We start from the raw sequence: 24,779 nt of genomic DNA, 5'->3' as shown, positions 1-24,779 counted from the left end.
TTCCCTATTCATTATGTCCATTCTTGCCAGTTAAACCCATTTTTCCCACTTTTTCATCCTCTTTCACCACCTTTTAAGCCACTTTAAAGCCAATATTGCCACTGGTAGCCCTTTTACCACTTGTTATGCCCTTTTTTGAAATGTAAACCCATTTTTGCCACTGTTTTCTAATTCTTGCCACTTTTAACCCAGTTCTGCTACTTTTAAAGCCCTATTTCACCACATTTTCCCTGCGATCTTTGCCGTTTTTAACCAATTTTAGCCATTTTTAATCTCATTTTTGCTGGTTTAAACATTTCTGCCACATTTTAATGTCATTTCACCACCTTTTTAGCCACTTTAAAGCCAATATTGCCACTGTTAAACCCTTTTAGTACTTCTTATGCCCGTTGGTGACACTTTTAACCCATCTCTGCTACTTTTTCAGTCCTATTTCACCACTTTTTCTCAGCAGTTTTATACGTTTTTAACTCATTTTAATTCTGTTTAGATGAAAAAGATTTGCATTTTTAGGAAGGCTATATACTATGGCACAGGTTATTAGAAAATATATATTTGTTGCTTTGATAAGAGTTATTATTATTCAGGTAAAAAGATAAAATATGTAAATCACAGCTAAACTTCACAATGAACCCTGATTTTGGTGCCCCCAGTTTGGCTGGGTCCCAGAAAGCTCTCCCCTTTATCCCCACTTATAGACAGCCTTGTCTGCACATGACTATTCTTGAGTATGCATAGCCGTGTTCAACCATGTTCAGGTACAGTGGGGGTCCCTGTGGGCCTGGCACCTCTATTTTGGGGGCTGTGGTCTGAGAAGTTTGCGAACCCCTGGTCTAGAGAATAGAAAAGATGTTCATTGCCATTTGCATCATTATAGAACGGCACTGATAGATTAGAATTTGTGGGTATTGGCACCAGAGTCAGGTTTATACTATATATACTGCCTGGCTTTTAATATTCCTTTGCAATGTTAACTATCAGGTGAAAGAGTGAAAGTGCAGTAGTGGGTCAAGAAATTGCACATGTTAACATATCAATCAACACAAAATATATGAATTTTTGTAAAAAGAATGCTTTTAAAAATGTAGCTTTTTTTCTGCCTTCCTACAAGGGAAGCATGAGGCAAGAGGAGCAGCAAAAAGGGCCCAATAACAATAGAATGACGCTGATTAATTCAGAAGCACAATAAAGGGAGAGCTGGGGTGGAGGAAGGTTGCAAAAAATGGCGTACAGGGGAAGCTTAATATGACAGCATGTGATTAGCCAATAGCGTGCTTAGAGTGAATCAGCTGGCTTCGATTTTTTTAGGAAAATAAAATCACAAATTCGTCCAGATTTTTCTCACTTCATTGTAAATATAATCTATATGTAACTTTGTCTACCCTTTTTATGAATGAAGGGAAATTAGTTGATGGTGCAAAATAGAGCAACCTTAACATTTTACTGCCCTGACCCATTCCCTCTAATCAGGAAGTGCATTAGCTCAGCATCCACTTTGTAGTTTGTTGCTGTGTCAATACTTTAATACAGGCTGTGCTTCCACTCATATTAGCCTGAACATGTGACTAAGTGTTTGCTAACATCTATCAGAGCCTGTTAAAAGAAAAGGTCACGACTTTGCTGCACTTAAAGGTCTGCTTCTGGTCATTACCGCTTTAATGTATATGTCTGCGCTGCGCTGTACTGCACGATGGGCAGTAACATGTCTTAGAGGCTATGACGACCAGGAGTGAGTTACCCTGACCCTGATAAAGAGCAGGCTTGGTCAAAGTGGTTTAACTGAAAGGAAGTCAGAAAAACATGTGGCTCCTGAAAAAGAAACATGATTCCTACTCACTCTCACCTGCAGCTGATGAACGTTAAAGTCTATTTTCTGTTCTTTGTGACTGCAGCTATAAGAAAAAACAAGTTTCCTGTGCACAAGTGCTTCTTCCGTGTCCCATGAATTCGCAGCACATGCAGTCATTGTGCGTGTCTCGGTGTCCACGTGTGCAATCATAACTCAGGCAGGCAGGAAGGTAGTAAAACGCGTGCATGTACAAGCATGTTTGTGTACTTCTTAAAGGCATTGTTAAAATATTACCTACTCTTGAACAGTATGATGAAGAGATGGTGCAAAACAAGGCCTGTACAGCAGAGTTTCATACGTAATCTTTGTATACAGCTGCAACATGTTCGGTCTCAAAGGTCAGCCCTAGCGAAGGCAAAGGCTGGGCGGATTATCACCTTTAAATCTCAACAGGGATGAATCCTGATCCATTAAATTGCAGCTTTATTCTCTGATGGCTGCTGTGGTGATAAAAGAAGCCGAACTAATCGGTTGAGTGGAGAAAGGGAGAAAGGCAGGTGGTGTTGGTGCCAAGGTAAACAAGCTGGTGGAAGAAGAGACAAATGACAAATCCATTACAAATACATCTGTGCCAACAAATCTTCAAGAATACAAATTATCTGCAGCTGTTACAACAGTTTAACTGTTAAATACAGATCGATTAAGCTGGCCAAATTACTGTTTCTCCCTAAAAAGGAGAAAAGAGACTAAAAAGGCTGTCCCTTCTTTAACTAGTTGATGAAACGTTGCCGATGAAAACTTGAAATTTTATAGAAACAAAACATTTTAATTGAAGAGGCTGTCAGAATTTTACGGAAGTCCAATGTGGATCATTTTTGACTTTGCTTTCCTTTGATAACAAGCTAATTCATGGAGAAAACAACTGTAATTGGATCACTGTCCAGGGAAAACAAGCATTATCATCCAAAGATAATAAGACGGGTAGGTTAAATACTTGGAGTAGCCTGGCCAATTACTGAGGCCAATACTTTGCATTTGGCCGATTATCAGTGTCAGCATTTTATTTTACATATAATCAACATAATTAATCAAAAATGCACTACTTTGGTTCAACCGCAAAGCTGGTCTTCCCCTCTGGCTTTATTTTAGCTTAGCTAGCTAGATGTCATGAGCACTAGCCAATTATAACCTAAGCCTGAGTGCCACTGACACAGTGAGAGCATGACATCATTTCCTGTTTTCCTGATTCCACTGTGTTGCTATGTGCCATTTCTCTAGCTGATAGCACATTTGTAGGCCATAACAAATGCATACAGTTTGCAAATATTGGTTATCCTTCTTGTGAACTTCTAATAATCTGTATCAATATCAGCCCTGAAAAACCAATATCATTTGACTCCTATTAAATACTTAAAAAAAATATATGTATTCAGTATCATGTGGAAATGGTGTACAATAAAGATACATGTCATCTTGGGGCTTCCGTAGATACAACTGCAGTAACACTGAAAACATTTGCTTGTAAAAAGGAAACACAACGAGAAGTTGATGCCTCAGTTTGGATGTCAACACTGAAATAAGGGAAAGTGTCAGGGCAGCTTGGGTTGGTATCTTTAAGGAAACTACAATAGCAAGCTAGATCCAACCATGTAAGTTGGTTTCTATGGATTTGTTACAGGCTTTTGCTAGCCAAAGATTTCTTCAGTTTGTCATGATGTCAAGGTAATGTCAGTGACCATCACCTAAACAAACAAATGCTTATTTATTACATTTTTCCATTGTATTTATAAAAATGTGCTGTTCTTAGTGAAACTTAACTTGTAGCTGTCAGCTATTTTAAAGAAATGAGAAACCTAAAAACTGCCCTCTATTTCAGTTTGAAGACACACTAAAACACTGACACCTTTAAGCTAACGTAAGCTAACTCAAACTAAAAGCGCTGACCTTGTTTTAATGTGTACCTTTACTGACTGATATCACATCCAGTGATTCCACTGTGTATAAAATACCAAAGATTAGCAGTTGTTTAGGAGCCATGTGTTCCAGGAAAGCAGAGATTCTCTGTTTTCTCCTTAGTCGCGTGTAGATGTTTTTCATGTCCAGCTTGTCCTCCCTGTGTAGTCTCTCCAGGCTCAGGAGCGTCTCTGTTTGAATCCACTATCTGACGGGAGCTCGTCCATCTTGACCAGGTCCAGGTCTGCTCTGGACTATCACTGAAGGAGGCTTCCGTGTTTGGCTAACAAAGCAGGTCACCACCGGCTTTCCATCCACCGCTGTGTTTAAATATGAGACGTGTGTGACAGCTGTTATGAAGTGAGACATATACACTGTTGTATGTGTACGTTTAGTTCAGTCGTGGGCCAAATAAGAGGAGCATACACATCCTAGCACATGTTTTAGCCCACTTAGAGCATGGAGGCTGTGGTAGATACAATGACACAAAGATTTTATAACTAGAAATACTTATAAAAACAGAAAAAACATGAAGTTGAAAGCTAAACATGAGCAACAAGCATTACCTATCTAAGGGTGTCTACAAAACCTTTTTATGTCCTTGTGTAGGTTTTTTTTTTTTAACTATTTGGATTTGAACAAACATATGCTCATTACTGTCATGCTGAGGAAGCAAACATTACTGCTAGCTTATGGCTAGTTTTTGCACCTGTAAAACCACAAATTGTTCAAGTCTTCATTTTGTTTGTTAGTTACAGAAATGTGCTAACCTTGCAAAGCAGATGGATACGCCCGTTTCCTTGTTTTTCACTGGCGAATTCATCTTGCAAAGCTCCCATCTGAACCGTTTGGGCCCGGCTACAAAGTGACAGGACCGATCAGCTACGAGGAGCAGTACTTTCAGGCGCAGCAGAGTTGTGACGTAAACAAGCAGCAGCAAGAGCTGATGCAGTTATTAAGGAAGAGATTAGCGTGGATGCTGCTAAAGTGCCAGTTTTATCAGAACTTGACGACATTTCTTCATTAAAAGAAGAACAAAGAACAGCAGTGAGTTGTTTTCAAAAATGACAAAAGTCAAGTACTTTCATGTCTATAGTCACCATGTTTTGCGTTATTCCTCAGTAGATGCACACCTGCAGCTTGCTAGCGGCTACGTCACTTGCTTTGTTGCTCTGATTGGCCCGTAGAGATGTGACAGACAGAACGTTCACCCAATCGTACTCCGAGTTTTTTTCAAAGCCTCTGCCTTTTCTCAAACGTTTCCTATTGAAGCTTTCCAGATGGATGACATCCATCTGGTGTTTCAGGTTCGAAAGATAAGTATCAAAACAGGTGACGTAGCAGATATTCAACTGTTAGCAAGCTAGTATGCTAGCTACCATTAGCATCCCCAAGCTAGCTAATGCTTTATTAGCAACAGCCGCACATTACAATTAAGAAAAATGCATTTAAGGCTAAAAAAGTGTGTTTTTGTCACACACAAGTCACATGAATTTAGTAGTGAGTGAGTCAAGTTTTGGTTATAATTGCCTTACATGTTTACAACTTGCTGTTAAAAAAAGAAGAAGAAAAAGAAGAAAACAAAGGCAGTCAAAACGTTGTCACTTCCTGTAGGTGCAAAAACAACAGTGCACGATTTGAGACAATGCTAACCCGCTGCGATTAAGTGCTCTGTACTGCATATAAGTGTACTGTATTATACTAACTGAAGTATGCAATTTGAGACACATTAAAGTTTAGCTAAGCTAACAAACTCCTGACTCAGGCCTAGCCAACACACAAGCCAAATAGCTGATTCAGAAACCAAACTAATACTGATACACAAACTTACATATCACATGTTGCGTACTGTTGACGTATTTCCAGACCAAGCTGCATTGATAATGTAGCAACAAGCTAGCACAACTGTCATGAATAGAATATGCAACAAAAAAAATCATACATTTATCGTTAATACAGCTATGTATTCATTTGATTTTTATCTAAAATCATATTAACTAGATTAATGTAGTTATTTTTTTTATCACAATTAATTGCATTATTTGTTGTCCCTTTTAGCACACTTTGGTGGAGTCTGCAACATCACCCTGCAGCCACAGTGATGTAAAACTAAATCCACCAGTGCTCCTTAATATCGTACATAACTTTAAATATGCACAGATAGCTCAGTGGAAATGTCAACATTAAATATTTACATTTTACTGTTCCCTTATAATCCATTACAAGTTACTTTTTCCTGGTTAAGATCATGGCATAATCCTCGATCTACCTATAAAAGTAGGTCTGTATCCAAAAAAGAAGTCAGTAACTCTTAGTCAAAGAGTAGAAAAATCCAAAATGACAAAAACTGTTCTGAATGCAAAATAGTGGAATTTTAAAATGTGAGTAAAGGGTGCCATTAATCCTGATTAACTACAGGACTTCTGCGATTAATCACGACAGCCCTAATATTGAAATATTAAGATATAGTTACTTTTATATTTTCCCTACCTGTTGGATAGATGGGGAGCTCCACTATTGTATAGTCTGTGATTTGTACTGCAGTTTGAGATAGTTTGGTGCGCCTCTAAGTACTTAAAAAATTTAGAAATTTCAAAGCATTTCTACATCTGTTGAACTTTAAAAATCCTTCAATTTACACATTTTAGTTGCTTACTAATACACACAAACTGTGAAATTATAACAGTTGATTTTTCTGACTTGTGCACATGCTATCCCTCTCTAATTGGGGTTAAGCATTACTAACTATGATGTATTTTGCAGAGACTGTCCTGGAGTCATTATGGAGCATGTAAACCAAAGCAGACCCCAGGCCTGGTGATGTTACTCTGGAATGTTTTTATCAATTTCAGGCTGCAGCGATAACAACTTCCCATCCTCTTCCATTCATGGATGTGCTCTGAAAGCTGGACAGTGAAAACAACCAGCATGGGCTCATGGACGTAACAGATATGTAAAAGGAAAAAAAAACGTAAGTATGTTAGGGGTAAGTGGACTGTGCTGCCTCATCCTTGGCACGACTGACCTCTCAGGAAAGACAGACGCACACTCAAACTGCCTCCTCCCCCTCCTCCTCCTTCTAGTGTGTACTTCCTCTTTAAAGTATCTGAGAGGAGCAGCCCCACACTTGGCTGCTCAGTCACTCTTTTGCTTCTGGTGAGGGTTTAAAGGTTGCAGTAGCTGACTAGAAGGATAAAAAGAGGCTCCACTGGTTCATGGCGAAGGCCGTGCATTGATAGTGTTTCTTCTCTGTGGATGTGACATGCAGGGGGAAAGGCTTGGAGCTATCAGGAGCGTGATAAGAAGCGGGTTTTTATCTTCAATTTCTTTGTCAGGGGACACATGACTGGACTGCTCATCTCAAGGTAAAAATCTGTCTTTTGGTGTAAAAAAAGTTGATTTCCCACTGATGATATGTATTTTAAGGCAGGTTAAAAAGAATACTAGTAATTTACTTTTACATTACTCTGATTCAGATAAAAAGGTTCTTTATGGAAGCCCTAAATGGACATAATCAATATATTTTATTTGACTCAGTTTTCCAGTGATAATGTGGTTATTTTTTAGATCATATTGATCTTGTTATCATGAGTAAAATTGTATGAAAAGGTCAAGAACTCTAGAAAATGACCTTATTTTACTCATCAGAGGAAACTGGGATAATACCCCATGTACAGGTGCATGTCCCCTTAGGGCTGCCGTAGTTTAGAATATATTTTTGGGAGAAAAAAGGATTTAACAGCCGGATAAATCTTACATACTGAAGCCTTTGCAATAAGCCCAGCCACACTCAATCCATTATTTTAAGTTACACATCTGTGATCTTGTATTTGCCATTTTAAGAACCTTTAAAAGAGTAATTGCTGAAACAGAAGCAGGACTTTGCTACTATAAAATCCCCTTATTTAACTTGTGTGCTTGTAAATGGTATGTAATGGATGTGGACACTGGAAACACTTGTATATTGCAAAGGGAACTTTATTGTCATATCTAATATTGAACTGTTAGGAAAAACATCCATTAAAAGCACTTACACTGCAATTACCTGACATAATCATCCATAAAAAAAGCAAAATAATGAAGTAGATAGACATTAAAGTACATGTAATACAGCTGTTATTTAAGGCACCAGAGGGTAACAGCACAAAGTGTTTTCATCAAGTCAGTGAGTATCTCTAGGACCTGTATCACTTTCTGAAATATAACAGACACAAAAGATGGTGTAACTCCAGAGTCCCATCTGATGAATTATTGAACAGCAGCAGCTTCACGTCCATTACCATGTGTTCTTATCTGTTATCTACAAAGAGGTAAGATGTGACGTGGTGGTCAATGAAAGGAAGGAAAACAGCACTCCGTGTTGTTGCTACTGCTGCTGTTGTTGTCTAACGTTGCCTGCAATCAGCTTTTTTTTCTCGTACGAAGTAAGTTTAATAAAATAAGTCTGCTCTATACCGAAAAAGCTAGATCAAATTTTGGCACAGTTAGACTGGATTCTACAGAAGCTCAAAGAGGACATGCTTAACATTTTATTTATGTTATATTCCCATGGTAACAGGTAAAATTTGTTTTGTTTGTTGGCTTTTTTAAAATGTAATGGCATAACAATGCTTGTTTTCCTCTGATTCTATTTAATCTTTGCAATATATCAGAAGATTCACTCATTAATGAGGAAAAACCGTTGTTGTAACCCCAAGATAAAGAGATAGATAAACTGAGATTGACAGGAGTTAAATAAATTGTATGCTAATCTTTGTGCCAGCAAAGATTAGCCACCCTTCCTTAATGTAATTTAAAAAGAGAGAATTAATGGCCACATTTGGTGTAATTTTTTTTATCCAGTGGGACTTTTTCATTTGATTTTTGGTTGCTTTAAAGAGGTAGTGAACACTTTAACATTTTTTTTCATCTGTACACTGAGGTAATTTACTGAACTATAATAAAACACATCAGTGTTGGTGTTATAACTGAAATTTGCACCAAACTGATAAAAATCTGGATTTTTACAGCTTTTAATTAGGTCGGACATCTGCCTTGAAACATCTTTTCTGAAAAGGTGGGGCTTATGTGACGTAGAAACCGACCATCTTAGGTTTCTACATTACAAACTCTATATAAAAGGTAGAATGTTACCACCTCTAACTGACTTTACCATTCAGAGACCACTCCCATCCTCTCCTGCACTGCTTCGGCTCTGAGAGCCCCGGCTGGCTACTAGGCTATAGTAACGCCACTGCTGGAGCAAATGACCCAAACAGGTAGTGCTCAGAACCACCACGATCTGCCACCACACTATAGTCAGCCTAATCAGGGGACTCTGGAGGGAAAAACTCCTCCACTTTAAAAGATCGCTATGAGGCAGCAGTGCTGTGGGACTCCGTCTGTGTCTCTCTCTGACAAGGGGACATCACTGTCACTCCTGCCTCAACTGGAAAACCCCGTCCTTTACCCCTCCCTCCTCTCAGAGTCAAACTGCTCACTTTCTGGGCATTTTTTGAATTACAGAGGTGGGCGGAGTTAGCTCTGAGCCAGGGGTTCACTTACACTTTAAAGACATTAGCATACTGGGCTAGTTCAGGCAGGCCATGGAGGCAAGCACTGCCATATCAGCTGATCACACACAAGCCCCTATCAGCTGATGGCCAGCTGATTCACTCTAGGGCACGCCATTGGCCAATCACACTTAGACTGCCTAATATGAACTGCTCTAGCCTGGCTGTGCTTTGCTGCTCCCTCTGCAAGCCGCTTTTTGCAACCCTCCTCCACCCCAGCTCCTCCTTTATGCTGTTTCTGACTTAATCAGTGGCATTCTGTTGTCACTGATGCCTGCTCTGCTCTGGGTTTTTGCAAGAACATGTGCTGCTCATAGAAGGGTAGGGGGATCCCAGAACAGCCATACTGCAAAATATAAATAACGGCAATAAGTGCAACATAATAACTCTCTATAAAGAAAAATATGTTTAACTGCAAATCATGTGTTTCTTGACAAAATGGTTCTGACTTTAATTGGGAAAACTTACTCTATGGCATTTGTCACAACTCTTAACAGCAAAAGAGAACTTTTTTTTCTTTTTTTAAGAGGATGCAATCAAATCAAATCTCTTTGAAAAAACCTAATTTAAGCTGTTCAACCCAAAAACACTGGTGCCAAGATGATGGAACTGAAAGTGTGAAAATGCTGAGTAGTTTCCTTTTGGCTAATTTTCAACTTCTATTAAATTGTTTTGAATTGAATAGAAGTTAAAGGTTCCCGTAATTGCTTTTGAATTAGTGTTAAAAAATTAATTGAATACAAATGTTGATATTTAGCAGATTACTGAATGTGTGCCCAGCTTTTTATAAATAAACCTCAATCAGCCCATATCTGGTGCTCTTCCCATTCTTTCCTTTAAATCCATCTTCCAAATTATCCTCCCTGTCTCTGTCTTTCCATCGCCGGCTATTTTTGCCTCTACTCCTGACAGTCCAGTCCAATTCTTTTTCCCCTCAGAGGCTGAGCACATACAGTCCTTAGCAACATGCATCATTTATTTCAATTAGCAGGTCCTGTCTTATTTTTTTTACTCCTTTAAGAGGTCGCACTGCTTGAGTTTAACTATGTGCAGTTTATATTAATTTTGATTCGATTTTAAGAATGTTTCGTAGCAGTCAGGTCTCATCTTTATCTCCTCCATGTCTTAAGTGGACCTGTTCTTTCTGAGATATTTATCTCTCTGGTATTTATCTCTCTGCTGTATTGTCTCATTTTTCATCTCTATTGCATTTCCTCTTTGGATTGATGAAAGCTGTTTATGTTTGTTGAGCATAAAAACAAACCTGAAGTTCATAAAAGGTCACTTGCTTTGCTCTGTCTCCATACAGGGTAGCAGCACCTTGATGGGAGTGGATCAGACCTTCAAATCGTAGGAAGCGTGCAGATATAAAGTGTGATGGAAGGCAACGACTCCCTGGCTTTGCTCTCTGGGGAGCGCCTCATCTACGCCATCACCATCCCACTGTCAACTTCCATCATCCTCGCCAACCTCGTCATCATCTTGGGCATTGCCTGGAACCGCCAGCTCCACAACACCCCAAACTACTTCTTCTTAAGCCTGCTGGTGGCGGATCTCTGCACAGGCGTGGCGCTGCCCTTCATACCGTTAATGGGACTGAACCGTGAGTTGAGTTTGAACTCCTGCATGGTGGCTCACATTTTCCCAAACTTCCTCTTCCTTGCATTCCTTTTCAACTTGGTGATGGTGCACTATGAGCGCTACATTTGCATCGTTGACCCTTTGCATTACAACAACTTGTGGATGCATCGCAGCTTCCCTCTTGCATTGGTCGTGGTTTGGGCGCCACCGCTTTTGTACGCATCTCTGCCTGCGTTTGGGTGGAATAACTGGACAGGACCGGATTGGAACAGCTGTTGCGCTGGAAGCCAGAAGTTTCTGCCACTTTCAAACTGCTCGACAAACGGAACTGCCTGCTGTTCGTACAGACGGGTATTCCCAAACGCTTTTATCTACTTGGAGGTGTACGGACTAGTCTTACCTGCGATTCTCACCATTGCTTGCATGACTGGACGTGTTTTATGGATCACCAGAGGCCAGTTGAAGGACATTTGCCGCCTCCATCGCTCTGTTGAGCGAGGAACTCAAGCTTCAGATCGAGAGCAGAGGTTGAACCTCCGTTACACCCGTTGTGTCGTTGCCGTGTCGCTAACATTTCTCGCGTGCTGGGTCCCCTACCTTATTTACATGCATGTCTGCATAGCGTTCCTGATCAGTGACACCAAGTGGAACTCTACCACTCACATCGTGCTTTCGTGCACTGGCATCGGAAGTATGGCCGTGGTGCCGCTGGTGCTTGGTTTAGCCAACAAGCAGTATACAGAACCGGCGTACAAACTCCTACAGAAGCTCCGAGACAGATGGAGGCGAAGGACACAGGGTTCAGAGGAGGTGGATGTCTGAGGAAATATGGATGAATGTGAATATTTATGACAATAAATCTAAGATAAACTTTGTTATGAAGGTTGAAGAACTGCATAATGCACTGTATCTTGATCAATGCAGGCAGTACGGAGTGTAATGTTACAGCAGATAGTACTTTTGCATTGATTCTTTCTTAATTTATTTACCATGCTTTACAAAACATCTCTGTGCAGAGATAAATGGATCTGATAGGCTTTAAGACATTTGATTAAACAATCTATCTGGGATAATTTTCTCAACAACAACCAGCTTTTGATTCCTGTCCCTAATGCTCGCACACTCACTAAGCTAAAGTAATGTATTTATGTTTGGATTGTAAAACAATGCCATTTTTCTGAATTCAACCATAAAAAACGTGCTTAATGTGGAAGCTGGAAAGTATACTACCACTTTGTTTACATTCTGAAGAAAGGTTAATAAAACTAGCCTTGTATCAGTGTTATACATCCTATAAACACAGCTCAGACATAAAGCATGTACTCATTTCTCCTTGTGTTGCCTGGTTGTAGATATTCTCCATCTGTCACCCACTTGACTGCAATGTTTACTCCTACTTCCCTCATGAGTGTTTATCTATATACTGGTATGCGAGCTGAAGAGGGGAGAGGGATTCATCCACGGTCTGTGATACATCTGAAAGACAAGGGGAGATAAAGCTCTGCAAGAACAAAGAAAATCCATATAAATGAGTCTCTAGATTCTGATGAATGTAAAAGCGTAAATACTGACGTTGAAAGCTTGAAAGTTTATTTGCAGCAAAGATCCAGTCAAGAGAAATTAAAGTCTTATTTGGGACTTGATTGAACACAGAATCTACCGTATGCCATTTGTTTCCTGAATGTGGTTTAAATGTGTACACAGCAAGTATGTGGGTGGAAAGGAGACAGCCGGTAAATGTGAGCTGAGGAGGAAAAGCGGACGTTAATCAAATCAAAGAGCAAACCAGGTACGAAGTGTTACAGGACAATAGGAGAGACGGGATATCATCAAGACATCTGTACATCTTTTGTCTGTGTTGCTAAGCCATGTTCCAGTATGTTTTCCACATTGGAAGACCATACATGTCTCTGGAAGACGGAGGAGAGTTGGGATAGGAGGATGAGGAGGCGAGACCGTCAGGCTCCAGATAATGACTGTTCACTGTATTTAGAAGAGATATGAACAAACGACAACAAAAAAAAAATGTGTCCAAACTGTGTCTAGTGTCTCAATAATTGTGTAAAAATGCTTATTTCTCTATCCTAGAATGGAAATAAGGCAGAAACCTCTCTAATATCTATCAGTAGCTAACAGCCCATTAGCTAGTTGAGCCTGGAGTCATGAAGTGTGTCTCAAATCGCATACTTCTGTAGTGAACTGACCACAGTAGCCTACTTAACTGATGCAGTACAAAGAATTTTCTCACAGTTTTGTTTCAAAGCAGGCACTAAAAGGAAGTGGTAAAGGTTTAACTACCTCTGTTTTCATCTTCAATTTCTATTAAAACAGAAAGTTTTAAACAGATATTAGCTCATTACAATCCAAATTTGACAGCTGAACTTATATAGCCCTAAAAAAAAGGGTTTTTTTGATTGCTAGCGTGCAAGCTAACATTAGCATCTGCTGGGTAACAGTACAACACCTTCTACGTTATCAACGTGGTGTTCATTGAAGGTGTTTGTCCAGCTATTTTCAAAAATTTAATGCTTCTAATGAAGTATAACTATTTCTCAAAGTTTTTAGACTCTTCATGCAAATTTCTATTAAGAAAGACAAAAGGAGCAGACATATTGTTCAAGTTGCTTTATTCATTGTATTCCATTGCACTTTTCATACAAACAGTAAATCTATGTCTTATGATTTCTTTCTGTTTATTTTTGAGGTAAAAAAGGCACAGGTAAATGTGAAAGAGAGAACAGTTCCAACACTTCAGGCTTGACAACTACATTTCAGTTTTTATTATGTTTTCCAAGACAGACACATGGCAACACAGACTAAAATATTGTTTCTGTATTTATGATTGTAAACCATTTGATGTATGCAGCAGCAATCCAGAATCCATTTTCATCCTCTTTAAGACCAAATGTGATTTAAGGAAAAAGTATATGAAAGAAACAAATTAAAGAAAGCTGAAAAAGACTTTGATGAAACAAGGCACTCCATGAGTCTTTCCAAATGTAAACAATGATTAAAAACCTTATTAAAAATACTGCATGAGTTAAAAAAAATGTCCAATTTCAAGCCCAGATTCCTGGATAATTATGATTATCCTTAGAAGATGCTGTTGTTAGACTGTTCACCTGACCAGAAATCACAAAAACCCAGAATTATCAAATCAAATATCAAAAGATTGAATTGAAATCAACTCATTAAATTCACATTTTGTAGATTTTTTTACACAGCTTGTGGAGGGGCAGACAGTGCAAGTTAATCTTCAGGATAAATGGAGCTTTCAGACACGACTTTTCCTGCCTCCACTTCCACTCTGATCAGCACTCGTTTCTTGGAGGCAGGGTACACTGGCATGATAACGCCGTCTGCAGGGGTGTTGGTGGTTTCCGGGATGGCAGTGTGTTCGGGGGCTCGTTGCTTCTCTGGCAGGTGTGGCTTCGATGGCAGGTGAACGTCTGCGTGCAAGTAAGGACTTGGATTGGTTTGGTTTTAGAAATCTGAGCAGAAGAGAGGTTTGATTTTAGTGGCACACAAAACATGAATCAATTGTGAACATGCTGGTTTTTATGAAAATAAGGTGCTTTTTTTTTTCTTTTTTTTTTTGTTCCCTTGGATAATTTCTATTTTAGTTTTTATCTCAAACTTGCTCATGTGTTCCTTGCACCCATCTTTATCCACATACACCTCTGCTACTTTCCTACATTTCCCATGATTCTTTGAAAGAAGAAATTATTATTTTTGGAAAATTTTAACCAATAATAGGGTCTACACATCTATAAGAAGTCACAGGTGAAGTCCAAGCAATCTCTAAAACTATAGCACAAAAATTCTGATAATGGCCAATAAGATGGAGTGTTTTTGTCAAGTTTTTGCATCTTTTTTTCTAATTTTCATTTACGTTTCTATCCTAAGCTTGCTTATGTGTACTTTGCATCTGTGTCCAATCCACCTTAGCTAGTGTCCTACATTTCCCTTTATTCTTTTCCAAAGATAACTTTCTGTTATAAAATGCTTTCTTTCACTTACTCCTGGGTTATTTTAATTCTAAAAATATTTCAAACCTGTATATTTTTCCAGCATGCATAGAAAAAAGTGCAACACACCACACAGCTACCAATTAATCCCAGAATTTCTGTCAGCAGGAAAGAGTGTTAAAGCTGCTCATTAAAGATAAAGTGAAAAAAGGATCCTCACCTCCATTGCGCATGAGTTCCCTCATTCTGTTAACATAAGAGAAAACAGAATAAGAATTAAAGGTATGATTTTAACCAACAGTCACATGAGTTTATGGTTTAATGGAGATACCTCTGCTCTTCGCCCTCCAGCAGCTTGCGGTACGTGGCGATCTCGATGTCCAGAGCCAGCTTCAGGTTCATCAGCTCTTGGTGCTCACGGATCTGTCCAGCCAAGTCCTGCTTGGCGCGCCTCAGGGCGTCCTCCACCTGTGTGATGTCCTCCCGGGCCTTCTCCAGGCTGGTGTCGCCTTCTGTCCTCACCTCGTTGATCTCCTTCTTCAGAGCCTCTTCCTGACAGGACAACAGAAAGATAAGGAGAAGGTCAGAAGCTGGTATGATATCTGTGCCTAAATGAAAGAGTATTCATCTGTGGGATCCGAACCTTTCTCATAAGAGCCTCCAGGTCTCCATTTAGCCTCTGAATGAGGCGCACCATGTCCGAAATATCCCTCCTTAAATCACGCACTTCTTGCTCACGTTGGCCTGCATTGAGGACCATGGCGTCCATCTAAAAGAGGGAAGAAAGAGTGCATGCAGTACAATTTAATTACATTTAAATATCAGAGATGTTATACCAAGAACAGGTTAATTTGTCACTATCAGGTACCTTTTCTTCTGCTTTGGCCATAAATAAACCGTCTCCTCACCTTCCTCTGGTTCCACTGCTCGGCCTCCTCCCTGGTGCGGGAGGCCATGTTGGCATACTGGTTCTTGACACTCTCCACGATCTCGTCCATGTCCAGAGACCGTTTGCTGTCGTCACGCAACACCACAGTCTCGTTCTGCACCTGAGACTCCAGCTCTTTGATCTCCTGCAGGGGGCGCACATGAGTTAATCCATTATGTATATTTCCAAGCAAGACCGCCCATAAGAGCCGATACAGAGGAGAGCTTTCTGGGACCTGGCCAAACTGGGGGGTCCATGGACATAAGCAAAATCATGGTTCATTGTAAAGTTAAGCTGTGATATACATATCTTATTATTTACATAATAGTAACATAGTAATACATAGTAATATTTTTATTCATTTGTTCTGTAATATATAGCCTTCTTAAAAATTTAAACCTCATGTCTAAGAAAACTGAATTAAAATAGGTCATAATGGCAAATATGGTGTAAAAAAATGGCAAAAATGTAGAGAGAAGGGATTTAAAAAGGAGCAGAAATGGGTTAAAATTGGCAAAAATGGGCACAGAAAACGGTAAAAGGGGGGTAAATAGTGCTAATAATGGGTGTGCAGTGGTGCAACGGGTTTAAGAGTGGCAAAAATTGGATATAAGTGGCAGAAATAGGCAGAATAGGTGGTGAAATTGGATTAGAAAATGTCATGGTTTAAAAGTGGCAAAAATGGGCATACCAAATAGTTAATTGCAGGTAATTGGCCTTAATTGGCATCATGTGGTAAAGGAGTTAAAAGTGGCAATAACTGGTCAACAGAGGCAGCAAATAGTCTGATAGTGTTAAAAATGGGTTAAAAGGGGCAGAACAGGCAGAGAAAGAGGTGAAATGGGATTAAAAGTGGAAAAATTGGCATAATGAATAGTAAATTGTGGCTAAATGCTGGCAAAAAATGGGCATAAGAAGTGGTAGAAAGGGGTTAATAGTGTCAACAATAAGTCAACAGATGCATATAATAGGCAGAAATGGGCAAAAAAAAAAGGCTAAAACTGGCAAACAATGGGAGACGAATTGGTGGGAAGGGTTTATATGTGGCTAAAATGGATAAACTTTGGCACAAATGGGCAGAAAAGGTGGTGGAAAGGGTTTAAAAGTGGCAAAATTCAGTTAAAAGAGGCAAAAAATAGACAAAAAAATGTGACATTGGATAAGAAAGTGGCAAAAACTGGTGTTAAGTTGCAAAAATGGGTAAAAAATTGCACAAACCTGTTGAAAAGTGGCAAATGGGTGGTGAAAGTGTTTAAAAAGTGGCACAAATAAATAATTTCAAAATTAGAACTCTAAAACATGTATTAATGTGAGCTCAAGTTACCTTAATTTCACACAAATGTGTTCTTTCTACTTAAGTTTAGACATGTTTAACTATCTCTTAAAACAGTAACTGACATTTTTAAACAAAGTGGAAAACACTACAATAAGGAAACTGAGGTGCTTCAAGTATAAAAAAATGTAAAAATGAGTAAGGAAATGCTTTAAAACCTTTATTAGAATGACAATATCATTTAAAAGTCAATATATTTTGACCGAAGGAGTAAATGTTTGCCCTCAGTGAGTTTGAGGTAATTTTTTCCAGCATTTATGTGTCAAAACAGAATAAGGTTCATCCTTACCTCATCATATCCAACCCTGAGGAAGTCCAGTTTTCCCATCAAGTCCTCCAGCTCCAAAACCAGATCCACCGCCTCCAGGTGACCTTCATCCACATCCTGTTCCACAAACACATGTGTGGTATACATATTTAAAGATGGCATATAGAAAAGATGCTGCCTTACCATCATCGAGTCAGAAATCCACTAATGCCTTTGAAAAAATGTCTACATGGTGGAACAAAAAAGCAGAATAAGAAGCTCTGAGTACCTTTTTGGTGATGACAAATTCATTCTCCAGTTCAGCTTTCTTTACCAATTCTTCTTCATACCTGAAACCAACACAACATAATTCAGTTTACCTCAGTGCTGAACTAGAAGACAACATGTTGCATGAAATAAACTGCAGTATCCTGCTGACCTCTTCTTGGTGTCCTCCACCTCGTCCTGCTTCTTTTGCAGGTCGGCCTGCAGCTTTTCTCGGTCGCGGAGCAAGTTCTCGATCTGTTGCTCCATCTCGTTCCCCAGCTGCTTCACGATATCGTCGATTTTCCCCTCGTAGTCCTCCTGCTCCTTGAGGATCTTCAGCTTTGTGTCGAGTTTTTTGTTCTCATCCTCAAGATTTTTCACCTAAGAGAGAAGCAGGGTTTAGTCTGCCTTTTACTATATCTGTAATTCGTCAGATGTTTGTCTTTCTGCTTGTTTGTGCCCACTTAACTAACAAATCTCCGTCAGAGAAAAGACCCTCTGACTCATAGCTATGCATTTGTCCACTAGATGGCGTCCTACATGCAGGTCCACCTTTCTTTACATGAACAAAGCTGTAAGAAGAGACTTTTCATGTCCTCAGGACACAAAATAATCAAAGGAGGCAGAGGCCCTTTAAAAGCTTTGACTGAAAACAGGATTATATGTCTCAAAGCTCCTCATTTAACTTTGAGTTTGTAAAATATTCATAGGGATTTTTTTGTTTGTTTTTTTGGCTTTTTACCCTGTTTCAAATGAGGAGTGTTATTGAAATGCATAAAAGCACGAAAAACAACAAAAAAACTTCATTTTTTTATGACCAAAAATTCAAAAGCATAATGTATAATTTTATTTCTTTAGTTTAAATATTAAAAATAAATAAAAAATAAAGTACTAAAAATATTGTAGTTTCAATCTTTATTGTTTTCAGTTTTTCAAGTGTGTGTAAAATAAGCAAACTGATAAATAACTTTTATCGATTTTTAAATGTTTAATGGAATTATCCTCGTATTTTTACTGCGTCATTGCTAATCAGTAAAATTAAGAATCCAAATAATTATTTTTAATTTTAAAATTGTTAACGATTTATCGCCATTATAATTTTAAGTTTGTTTAAATAAAAAGGAATTATTTGTTATATTGAGAACAACTGCACGATGCTACTTAATTTTATTAGATAAAAATACGTAGCATAACTACTTTCGCTGCTAATGCTTTAATTTTATATTCTTATTTTTATTTCCTATTTTCCTTACCTTGTCAATCAGCCGGACGAATTTGTCGTTGAGTCCCACCATGTCGTCCTTCTCCCGGGACTTCCCTGCCCCGTCCACCTTGTTGGTCGGTTGGCTCTTCGCGGGACCCGTAGTCCCGGGAGTGTAGGACTGGCTGCTGTAATCTTTGGCCTTGGACATCTTGCAGTTCGAGTTGACACCTGACAGCCGACCTGTTGAGCGGTGAAGGTACCTGCCGCCCTCCTTCACCTGCTTATAAGGTGGACCAGGACCACCTGTCACCTCCCCATAACTTCATGCATCCAATGAAAAGAGGACAAGTGCAGTATTACAGTGAGAAAAACCAGAAAAGTCAACATGAAAAACTTGAATTTCAGCTGTGGACCTGTTTGTCCAGGGAAGGTGGTGGGCAGCAGGAGCCAATGGCATCCCTGGGGAGGATTCAAGCGGAAAAAAACAGGTATAAAACCCACCTGTGTCTGCCTCTTTCATCCTTCAGGTGACTCTCCTGCCTGTTTTGCTCTCTGCCTCCATCTCTCTCTCATCCAGCAGCCATGCCTTCAAAGAACACCGCCGCCAGCATGTTCGGTGGAGCCGGGGGACGAGGCTCGCGGGCCTCCGTAGCCAGCCTGGAGGGGCTGCGTAACGTGCTGCGCAACGAGACGGAGAAAGACTCCGCTCCAGCCGCCAAAGCCAAACCGAACGCGGCCCCCGCTCCAGCCCCCGCCGCCCAGCCTGCAGCCCCCGGGGACGACAAGCAGACTCTGCGGGGGCTGAACGACAGGCTGTCCGGGTACCTGGGCAGGGTGAGGCAGCTGGAGAAGGAGAATGGAGACCTGCAGAAGCAGATTGATGATATTCTGGCTAAGAGGAAAGCACCTGAGGGAAGGGACTGGGATAAGGTGGAGAAACCCCTGGATGACCTCAAGAAGCAGGTGAGCATCACATTTATTGATTTTATTTCTAATTCCAGGACTTTTGGTCTGTGAATTTACAAATTCTGCCCATTTTCCATATTTAAAAAACAGCATTTTCTCATAAAAGACAAAAAATATTTCAAAATAAAATAATTTCCTCCTTAAATTTATTGTTTTCCTCTCTTCAGATCAAAGACCTGACCATGGACAATGCTAAACTGCTTCTCCAGATTGACAACACCAATCTTGCTAATGATGATTTCAAGGAAAAGTGAGTTTCATACATTAAAACAGCAAATAAAGCAAATTACAAGGATGTAATTATAAACTTCACTGTCTTATAATTCTATGCTGAAAAGACACACCAACGGCATATGGCGCCCTCTGCTGGTTAAAAAGGGCAACATGTATTTTAGTCTAATTGATCTAAATTGTCCATATTTTTTAACTTATTTGCAAGATATCAGTACATACCTAAACAGTAGTACATTATTTTATTGGTTAATGCATACTTTTTGTGCTATTTTTAACAAAAATCTAAAGAAACAATGACTCTGAAGTGGTTCTTTTATTAAATGTTGGGGTTTCCTTCTTTTTTTTGCAGGCTGGAAGACGAGAAAAAGGCACGCAAGGAGTTAGAAAAAGACGTGGAGGATCTGAAGAAAACCATGGAGGACACCAAGATGAACGTCAAGCAGACGCAGAAGGAGATCGACCTGGTGAAGGAGGAGATCGATCGCCTTGAGAAGGAGCACAAAGAGGTGAGACTGATCATGAATCAAAAATAAAATCAAGTTTCTTGTTTGGGATATGACTTTTATAACCGGCTCTTTTAGGAAGTGGACAACCTGCGTGAGAAGATTAAGGACTCTGAGGTGAGGGTGGAGATCGACTCCCAGAACTCTAACTTGGCAGAGATGCTCAACAAGGTCCGCACCCAGTATGAGAAGCTAGCCAAGAAGAACCTGAAGGAGACAGAGGACTGGTACCAGAGCAAGGTATGCTATATGGCAGCATGTGCACATTTAGTTCCCTCTGACCTGCTTTTTTTAACAACCATTTCTGTGTTTCCCCCACTGCAGTTCGACCACATTAAAGTGGAGGAGGCCCAAACCAACGAGGCTTTTATCTCAGGAAAGACAGAGCTCAAGGATCTGCTCAAACAGAAACAAACTTTGGAAATTAGAATCCAGGGTCTGCAAAGCATGGTAACCACACACGATAACACATAATCATCACTTGTCGTTACGCCATTAAATATGACGTCTTTTGGAGGTACATTCTTTCACACATGAGAGCTTGATTTAAGTGAGAGGCTCGTCCAGATCTCACTGTATATTTGCAAAAACAGGCTGACAGAAGAGGTACAATTCTTGTAAACCAGAGCTTAAACTCTTAAGGTCTCTTTTCAAAATGTTTTGTTTTATAGTGTCAGGAATGTTAAAACCAGCCGTAGGGGTTTTCTTCTACCTGTCCTTTTCATGAGCATTCCTCATTGCCCTGTCATTACACTGTAAAGCTGCTTAAGTCACATTGACTTTGGATGTGAGGGGCCACCTGGATCTGCTCTTACATAACCAAAAAGGACAACTTTTTAATTATTTGACTATTTAATTTATTAAAAATTGCAGATATTGTGTTGGAGTTTGAGTATGGGTCCATACCAAAAGATGGTATGGATGGTGATTTGCAAATTTCAAGGGGAGATATGAAGCCGTTGCAGTCGTCATCCAGTCAGAGATTTTTCATGGTGTCTTTATAATCTTATATCAATTGTTTCAGATCCACAATCTGGAGGAAACCCTCAAAAACTCCAAAGTGGAGTACAATCAGCGCCTGTCTCCCCTCTACAAGCTGATCCTGGACCTTGAGAGAGAGCTGAAGGAGGTCAGGGCTGAGGTGGAGCGCCTGGTCGAAACCAACAAGAACCTGCTGTGTGTCAAGATGAAGCTGGAAGCTGAAATCGATAACTACCAGCAGCTGATTCATGGCATGACGGCTGATCCTGAGAGGTGAGAAGTCAGAAAACACAGAAATAGTCAATAATGGTTTTAGTTTCTATGATGTCAGAGCTTAAAATACACCTTTTCTTCAGTGAAATACTATTGTAAGGATAGGTGCGTATGTTGACACTGAAAACATAAAAAAATGTCCTTTAACTGAAAAAAATGAAAGAAAAATGTACATATTATCTACAGAATAGGTTGAAAATGTGTACCTTAGCTACATTATTATTGTTCAAATGTGAAATTTACCTCCTAAATATATTCTATAATTTCATAAATCTTCCCTAAGTAGCTTCAAAGTTTGGTATTTTCTCAATGTAGCTGATGCAGCTTGTATAGCTAATAGCTAATTAGCCTAGCCTAGCTTAGCCTTCTAGCTAGAAATGGCCACCTAGCCTAGAGAGCTAAATTGGTTGCCTTCCCTGTTTACATTTTCCTTTCTACACAAGGCTAACTACCTTCTAGTTAACCATAACACCTTGCTAGTGAGATATAAAACATTCTTTAAATGTCAGACTAGTTTCTGTTTCAGTATTAGCATAAACACATAAGAAATAAACAATAGCAAGTTGTACCTTTTTTGCTAAGTATGTTAGCATACTTATCCTCCTCTTCCCTGACAGCTCGGACCTTTCTTTAGAGGACGCACTAAGTAGCGGTAAGTTTTGAACCTGGATTGGAAAATAAATAACAATAGATTTAGCATGTTAGCGCTAAAGCCTGGTTGATAGGCTTATCTCTGCAGTCTTCACTGAATAAGAGCGTTACTATCACTTTAAGCAGAGTTAAACTTTATTTCTAACCCTCATACATCACTTTTTTGAAGGATAGTTTTGGAAAATACACTTATAACCAATCTAGTCAGAGGCAAGACAAAATCAAAAACCCCTGGCTAATTTGCCATTTTACAAGTAGATGTGATCCCGTTAGCTTAGCTAACGGCTGCCTGGCTCAAAGCTAAGAAAACACAATCATTTATTTTTTACTGTGAAATCAATTTCATATTTAACAAGTGGTTGTGGGCTTTTTATTCACTTATTTTATAATTTTTGATCATAACCAAGTAAGTTATTTTACATTTTGCTAAGCTAGCAGCTTCTTAATCAAGGTCAAAGCTCACAAATAATACATTGTTGCTATTATCATTGATATTTATTAATCTGAAATCAAATTTGACATTTTACAAGTAGTTTTGACCTTTTCTTTACTACTTTTTGTAATTTTTGGTTGTAGCAAAATTAGCTTTCTTGCCCAGTTTTGCCAAGCTAACGGGTTTGCTAATCAAGCTCAGAGCTTACAAATGACATTATTGCTGTTATCAGTGTTTTTCATTCATTTGAAATTAAATTTAACACTTAGCAGTTGTTTTGAGCTTTTTCCTTTATTTTTTATAAATTTTGGTCTAAAGCTAGCTATTCTAACCGATTTTGCTAAGCTAACAGCTTTTCATCAAGCTCAAAGCTCACAAACAACTTTCTTATTGATAGCTTTAGTTTTATATATTACATGAAAATTAACTTTGACAATATATGATTGGCTGTGAGCTTTTGTTGTCTTATTTTATTATTTTCATTTAGAGCCAAGCTAGCTGGTTTGGCCATTTTTGCCAAGCTAATGACTGCTAGCTCAAGCTAGTGAAGCAAAGATCTCAAATTGGCACAATTATTCAAATCAAATTTAGTGTAAAGAAAAAACAAAAAAAACAAAAAGTGTATTTTCCAAACTGTTACATGATTCCTTTAAAGCTAGCTGTGTAACATGAATGCACTTTAACGCCACATGCTGCACCCTGTTACTGCATGCATCCACACCTGATTTTAACACCAGGTTTCTGATGAGCAAATCAGTCACTAAAGATCAAAGAATGATTCCTCTTTTTGTCTCTCTTGTGAAAAAAAAAACAAAGATTAAAAATAATCTAATGTGTCTTTAAAGTTAAAATGTTACTGATCTTGTTTTCAGACCCGCAAAAGCCTAAGAAAAAGGTGCCTGAACAAGAAGTGAAAGATGAAGTTCTCGTGAAGCAAGAAGGCGCCCCCTCTTTCCAATCTGCTCCCCCCAATGCCCCTGAAAATGCCCCTGTCACTGAAGGAGACCCCATCCAGGCTGAGGAGGATTCTGTCAAGAATGCAACTCCTGATGCACCAACTGAAAAGAAGGCATCCAAGAAAAACGAAAAGGATTCATCCTCTTCTTCTTCCTCCTCCTCCTCCTCTTCTTCATCCTCTTCCTCTTCGTCCTCTGACGATGAAGATAAGAAATCAAAGAAAGAGGCTGAAGTGGCTGAAGCCTGAGCTTAATAGCATTTTTATCGATCAGTGGTTACTTGTAAACCCGTGAATCTATTACAAGATTATTGAGATGTGATTTTTTTTGAAAGTTGGGAAATAAAATCCATTTGAATCAAAAATAAAGTCTTAGTGTTCTATATGAATGCATCTGTGTCTTTTTGTTCAGTACATAGACTTTTCTGATCACAAAGAGAAGAGATTTTTTTAGCCTGGAGTACTTCTAAAAGTGCCGAAGTATATATGAAAAGATTTTTCTGTACAGGTAAAAACAGAAATAATGACTCAGAAGAAACAAAACCATCCCTTTTTATTATATTAACATAAAAACAGAGGTGCTGTTCCAACAAATTGGGATGAAACTGCAAATATTTTATTCGTCTGATGACTCTAATCTCTGAAATGACAGAAAAGTCTGAAATATTGCCATTAAAGCAGCAACACATGATTAGACTGCTTGCTTTTTCAACCACAGCTCGAGAACACAGATTTCAATCTACTTTAATGTAAAACAATTTAAAGGGGGAGTTCTTACATTAAAACTGCACTTCTCATGTTTAGATTTTTTTTCCACTTTGTTTAATAATTACTTGTTTGGACTTTACTTTGTAGTGCATTTTGAGCCACAATAGGTGCACATAAATGAGCCATTTAGGCCAGTTAAATTCATAGCTTATTTGAATCCCTGGCCCCTTTTCATGTATAATAGCATGTAGAT

At 39.1% G+C, this 24,779-nt stretch overlaps 3 protein-coding genes across 3 annotated transcripts; 2 read left to right on the top strand and 1 right to left on the bottom strand.

Annotated features, from left to right (window-relative positions):
- Window positions 1-6,900: 6,900 nt before the first annotated feature.
- On the top strand, window positions 6,901-12,737 carry gpbar1 (G protein-coupled bile acid receptor 1). Its single transcript, XM_041782307.1, has 2 exons — window positions 6,901-7,107; window positions 10,604-12,737. The coding sequence occupies exon 2, from the start codon at window positions 10,672-10,674 to the stop codon at window positions 11,695-11,697; it is 1,026 nt and encodes a 341-aa protein (XP_041638241.1). The 5' UTR covers window positions 6,901-7,107; window positions 10,604-10,671; the 3' UTR covers window positions 11,698-12,737.
- A 782-nt stretch (window positions 12,738-13,519) lies between these two features.
- On the bottom strand, window positions 13,520-19,050 carry LOC121506476 (intermediate filament protein ON3-like). The gene is made up of 9 exons (XM_041782306.1): window positions 18,872-19,050; window positions 17,791-17,999; window positions 17,641-17,701; window positions 17,394-17,489; window positions 15,752-15,916; window positions 15,487-15,612; window positions 15,175-15,395; window positions 15,064-15,089; window positions 13,520-14,366 (listed from the first exon to the last, which is right to left on the bottom strand). The coding sequence occupies exons 1-9, from the start codon at window positions 19,028-19,030 to the stop codon at window positions 14,359-14,361; spliced, it is 1,071 nt and encodes a 356-aa protein (XP_041638240.1). The 5' UTR covers window positions 19,031-19,050; the 3' UTR covers window positions 13,520-14,358.
- A 70-nt stretch (window positions 19,051-19,120) lies between these two features.
- On the top strand, window positions 19,121-24,203 carry LOC121506475 (keratin, type I cytoskeletal 18-like). The gene is made up of 9 exons (XM_041782305.1): window positions 19,121-19,310; window positions 19,403-19,785; window positions 19,956-20,038; window positions 20,372-20,528; window positions 20,604-20,765; window positions 20,850-20,975; window positions 21,550-21,779; window positions 22,397-22,431; window positions 23,736-24,203. Exons 1-9 carry the CDS (start codon window positions 19,208-19,210, stop codon window positions 24,065-24,067), a joined length of 1,611 nt encoding a protein of 536 aa, XP_041638239.1. The 5' UTR covers window positions 19,121-19,207; the 3' UTR covers window positions 24,068-24,203.
- Window positions 24,204-24,779: the final 576 nt, after the last annotated feature.

Source organism: Cheilinus undulatus, linkage group 24 (assembly GCF_018320785.1).
Source record: "Cheilinus undulatus linkage group 24, ASM1832078v1, whole genome shotgun sequence".
NCBI classification, from domain to species: domain Eukaryota; kingdom Metazoa; phylum Chordata; class Actinopteri; order Labriformes; family Labridae; genus Cheilinus; species Cheilinus undulatus.
The sequence above is the reverse complement of the archived record's forward strand: the minus strand, read 5'-3'. Positions and strand labels throughout refer to the sequence as shown.

Bases quoted from the DNA above. Each gene is read 5' to 3' on its own strand.
- LOC121506475 (XM_041782305.1), top strand. From the start codon at position 19,208: ATGAAAAACTTGAATTTCAGCTGTGGACCTGTTTGTCCAGGGAAGGTG. The intron at 20,766-20,849 runs GTATGCTATATG...CCCCCACTGCAG, and splicing joins AGGACTGGTACCAGAGCAAG to TTCGACCACATTAAAGTGGA. The intron at 20,976-21,549 runs GTAACCACACAC...CAATTGTTTCAG, and splicing joins TCCAGGGTCTGCAAAGCATG to ATCCACAATCTGGAGGAAAC.
- gpbar1 (XM_041782307.1), top strand. From the start codon at position 10,672: ATGGAAGGCAACGACTCCCTGGCTTTGCTCTCTGGGGAGCGCCTCATC.
- LOC121506476 (XM_041782306.1), bottom strand. From the start codon at position 19,030: ATGTCCAAGGCCAAAGATTACAGCAGCCAGTCCTACACTCCCGGGACT. The intron at 17,702-17,790 runs GTCAGCAGGATA...TGTTGGTTTCAG, and splicing joins GTGGAGGACACCAAGAAGAG to GTATGAAGAAGAATTGGTAA. The intron at 15,396-15,486 runs GTTCGGATCCCA...TTGTCCTGTCAG, and splicing joins TGGAGGCTCTTATGAGAAAG to GAAGAGGCTCTGAAGAAGGA.